At 34.3% G+C, this 4743-nt stretch overlaps 1 protein-coding gene across 1 annotated transcript; it reads left to right on the top strand.

The window, feature by feature from the left end:
• Positions 1-970: 970 nt before the first annotated feature.
• LOC147398024 (putative oxidoreductase At4g09670) lies at positions 971-4419 on the top strand. The gene is made up of 2 exons (XM_086447139.1): positions 971-1542; positions 3521-4419. Exons 1-2 carry the CDS (start codon positions 1081-1083, stop codon positions 4139-4141), a joined length of 1083 nt encoding a protein of 360 aa, XP_086303265.1. The 5' UTR covers positions 971-1080; the 3' UTR covers positions 4142-4419.
• Positions 4420-4743: the final 324 nt, after the last annotated feature.

Below are 4743 nucleotides of genomic sequence, written 5' to 3'. Positions count from 1 at the left end.
ACACCTTCCTTATCTCTCAACCGAACTCCCTCACTTAGAACTTTAGGTAGACTTTTACCTATCCATTTGGATATGAGTTACTACAAGTCAAGAAAAATGAATTTTAAAATCTATTTTAGTAGTGTCCATTCATACCCAAACTCTTTAAATGATTGCGACTTTATAATTTCAAGTAGAAGAACTCAAACCTCCCCAACGATTTCGATGCCCACGTATCTACATCGATTGCATATTTATAAACTCATATGAGCCAAATGTATCAATGCTTTTACATAAAATAATCAATTTTTAATAATTTAAATGTTTGTTATCTATACAAATATGTTTTTGGTAACACTTCTAAAGTTTGAATGAAGGTAGTCTACCTTTAAAATTCAGATTTTCAATGTTTTATTTATGTTTGTTTCGTTTCAAATTTCAAACTTCAGAATTAAAATTCAGAAGTTTTGAACCAGTAATAGGGGACGTTTGATTTAACATTTCTAAACCTAATTTCTAGTTTCCAAACTTCAGATGTTCCCAAACTTTGGATTTCAGAAGTGTTACCAAACATAGCCTCAAACTAAGAGTAGATTTACAAATGAGGATGAAAAATCATTTTCAGTAGAAAATGAGCAATCAATCAAGGAAAAAATATATTTTTTTTTCACATTAAAAATGTATTTCTCACCCGTTTTCAATACCTAGTCAAAAATACCCTAGTCTTTTGCCAACTTTACCAGTATATTAGAAATAATAATGATTTTCTGACACTCCCATCATAGAATCGTAGATCATTTGCCTCGGGATACATAAAATCATAAATCTTTTTCTTATGTATCCCAAGGCAAATGGGCCTATTTGAGCTGGGTTTTTTTTTTCCGAGTCGAGATCCCGATCACATGGAAAACCTGTCTGTCACATCCGAGTCCGTTCTGACTCGTTCAAGTTATAAAACCATAGAAATGTGTGAACAAAACCTAATCCACGAGTAAAAAACACATCCAATAATATTAAGGCCAGAACCCAACTGCCCAACAGTCTACAAGTCTAGCCACACTTTAATACTCTCTTAGAAAGAAAAAAAAAAATTAAATAAAGATGGGCGAGAATCCGATACGTTTCGGTATAATTGGATGCGCAGAGATAGCGAGGAAGATATCTAGAGCCGTAGATCTTGCACCCAATTCGATCATCTACGCCATCGGTAGCCGTTCGATCGAAAAAGCTAAGAGATTCGCGATTCTCAACGGTTTCTCAGAGACCGTTAGGATCTACGGGAGTTACGAAGAAGTACTTAATGACACACGTGTGGATGCAGTGTACATGCCACTCCCTACAAGCCTGCACGTGCGGTGGGCTGTATTGGCTGCACAAAAGAAAAAACACTTGCTTTTGGAGAAACCAACGGCTCTTGATGTGGGTGAGCTTGATCTGATCTTGGAGTCTTGTGAATCGAACGGTGTACAATTCATGGATGGAACGATGTGGCTGCATCATCCTAGGACATCAGAGATGATGCGGATTCTTTCTGATACTCAACTCTTCGGACAACTTAAAACGGTAAATATAAATTTACCTAATTTAGAAGTAAAAATAAATAAAAATCTATAATCACCTTGGGATTCGTAAATAATCCCAATGTAGATTACAAAGTGCTGCATCTTTCGATTCTATTGCCACATCAACTTTTGCTAAGAGCACCCCAATTCATAGAAAATTACAAAAGAATTATCACAAATCTTGATGTGTTCCTAGTAAAAGTTGGTGCGTCAATCGAACCTCTCTTCCTATTGCCACTATATGAGACAAGGCCGAATAGGTGTTTGTTTTAACCAAAATTAGGAATACCAGGAGCGCCCCCACACCTTTACCCTTAAATATTATAGAGAGTTACTATTGCCACACGAACTTTTATTAACACCACACCAACCTTGTGTAATCCTTTGACAATTTACATAGGCATTGGTGTGGCGTTAGTAAAATTTGGTGCAGCAATAGCATCTCTTTATTAATTAAGTTACAATGGTACCGCAATATAATCACTTTGGTTAATTTCTAAAACTACAAAATTATCTTTTTATTATGTTATTTTCAAAATTCACTTAATTAATATTATAAAAAAAACAAAAAAACAAAAAAAATCCTTACAAGATGATATATGTGACAATGACCACTCGATAATCTAATTCAACCTTTTTTATTTTTAACCTGGTGGAGCCTATCTTTCTTTCTAAAATGGTATTTATTGAAGTAGATGCACATTATTTATTTATTTTTTATATTATAAAGGTACCCTTGCATGCCTATCTCTATGTAGACCCCGTCCAACTTAATTTTAATTAAAAAAAGTAGTGCTAGAGAGACCTCAGTTGAGGACACATGGAGGGGCATTTGGACGTGGTGGCACGTATGCTAATAGATGCATTTTTCTGAGATACAAGTAAAATGTATCTATAGACATACACGTGCCACCATGTCAAGGTGTCCCCCGCTAAGGTCACTCCAATATAACTCATTAAAAAAAAAAAACTTAGATCTAAAGAAGAGGTCACATAACTCAAGATTGAAAGAACGATGGGATAATAATCTCATTTGGACACCAAAAATGAATTAATTGAAAAGCTTGAACCGAATGCATTATAACAAGACATATATGTAACGGTAAATTAATAGAAATGTTATTCCTCAAAACATGTAATAGTAAACATGGTTTCAATTCTCGTTTGGGTCATCCGAGTATCGTTCACCAATGCGGTGGATTTACATCATGACTCAGCTTTCACACTATCTCGTGAGATAAATGAAATGACTCAGACGATGTTAGTAAAACTTGACCGAGTCAATTGGGATTTTGTATATATTTTTTTATTAAAATAATTATTTTTTATGATTTAAATAATTTTTTTTAAAATAAAAAATGATCTTGTGACTAATAATATTATAACCTACTTTATTTAATAAAAATTATAATTATTCATATATAAATATATTTTAATAATAATAAATAATTTAAAATCAAGTTAAATGATTTATCTTGTTTAAGATGAGATGAGTTGTTTGAGATAACTCAGTCTTGTCCATCAACGATAAGAAACATCAAACTGAGATTACAAAAAAAAACCGGCTAAGTTGAAAAAAAAAAAAAAAAAATCTATACTGTTACTTATGGATAATATAGAGGTATATACTTCATGTATTAAACATAATATTTAACAAAATTACAAATTTTGTATCATAAAAATATGTTATCAAGCAAAATTTCAAATTAAACATTATATAAAAATATATATTTCAAAATTTTCCAAATAATTCAGGATTAAATTGAACTAATCGTGACCTTTTCAAAAAATCGGAGAATTTTGTCGCTATGTTTAAACCTCAGTTATCAATGATCTTGTGCGTTAACTAGGCCATAAGATGGCATATATACATTACATTTTGGCTCAAAACCACAATTTAAATCCTTCCCACCAAGAGTTTTATTCCCATATATCTACCGATCATTCATAATTCTCTTATTTACTGTTTTGAACTATAGATCCACAGCACATCAACATTCTCAGAAACTCAAGAATTTTTCGAGAACAACATAAGAGTAAAACCAGATCTTGACGGCCTTGGTGCACTAGGCGACGTTGGCTGGTACTGCATTGGCGCCATCTTATGGGCAACCGACTACAAACTACCCAACACGGTAACCGCTCTACCAACCCTCGCTCGCAACCCCGAAGGAGTCATCTTGGCTTGTGGTGCCTCCTTACATTGGGAAGGTGAGGAAGAAAGAGTAGCTACATTTTATTGTTCTTTCCTCTCCAATGTGTCCATGGACCTCGCTATTTATGGTACCAACGGATCCATTCATCTCGAAGATTTCATCATCCCTTATAAAGAAAATTCTTCTTCATTTGATTTCACGTCGGGTGCGAAATTCACTGAACTTCATATTGGGTGGAATGTGAAGCCTAAGAGAGTTGAAGTTGTTTCAAAACTTCCTCAAGAGGCTTTAATGATTGAAGAGTTTTGTAAGTTGGTGGAGAGTATTAGAAGCTTTGGGAGGTGTCCAAATAGTAAATGGGCTGCGATTAGTAGAAAGAATCAGATTGTGATGGATGCTGTCAAGAAGTCTATTGACCTTGGTTTTAAGCCCGTTCATTTGTGAGATTATATGTTGGAAGTTACAAAAACTTAGGTCTGTGTTGTTTAGCAATTAATCTTTATGACTCGAGCCTAGGGTTTGAGAAACATAAATCTCTATTTTTGTACGCTTTTAGTAAAATTTGAGGAAGAAATCTGTAATATTGGATTCCAAGCCATGTTTTCAAAACTAGTCCGAGAGCGAGACGTATCGCCCGAGTCGTCTTGGTATCAAGCATGGATGAGATGGACGGACAAGTCAATTTTTTCGGACAAGATATTAAATCCCATGTTTGTTTTTTATATTTTTGAACAAGAAGTCTCAAATCGTATCAGAAAACTTGTTTGAGACGACTCGATATCGGGCATGGACGAGATGAGATGCGAAACTAAGTTTTAAAACCATGTTCCAAGCAAGATTTACTTATTCCAATGTCGTGAGGAGAATCCCTCCTTCAAATCTCTCTCATAAACACACACAATGGATTTTCCATCCTCGCTTACACAATGATTCTCCCACATCACTTATTCATAGACATCTGAATCTCGGTTTAACGTCTTGTCTCGTCTCTTTCATGGACGAGATTGAGTTATGTCGGACTAGTCATCTTGTCTCTAACAAGATAA

Source organism: Akebia trifoliata, chromosome 7 (assembly GCF_017979445.1).
Source record: "Akebia trifoliata isolate Shusen 1 chromosome 7, ASM1797944v1, whole genome shotgun sequence".
In the NCBI taxonomy this organism is placed as follows: Eukaryota; Viridiplantae; Streptophyta; class Magnoliopsida; order Ranunculales; family Lardizabalaceae; genus Akebia; species Akebia trifoliata.
The sequence above is the reverse complement of the archived record's forward strand: the minus strand, read 5'-3'. Positions and strand labels throughout refer to the sequence as shown.

Bases quoted from the DNA above. Each gene is read 5' to 3' on its own strand.
- LOC147398024 (XM_086447139.1), top strand. From the start codon at position 1,081: ATGGGCGAGAATCCGATACGTTTCGGTATAATTGGATGCGCAGAGATA. The intron at 1,543-3,520 runs GTAAATATAAAT...TTTGAACTATAG, and splicing joins TCTTCGGACAACTTAAAACG to ATCCACAGCACATCAACATT.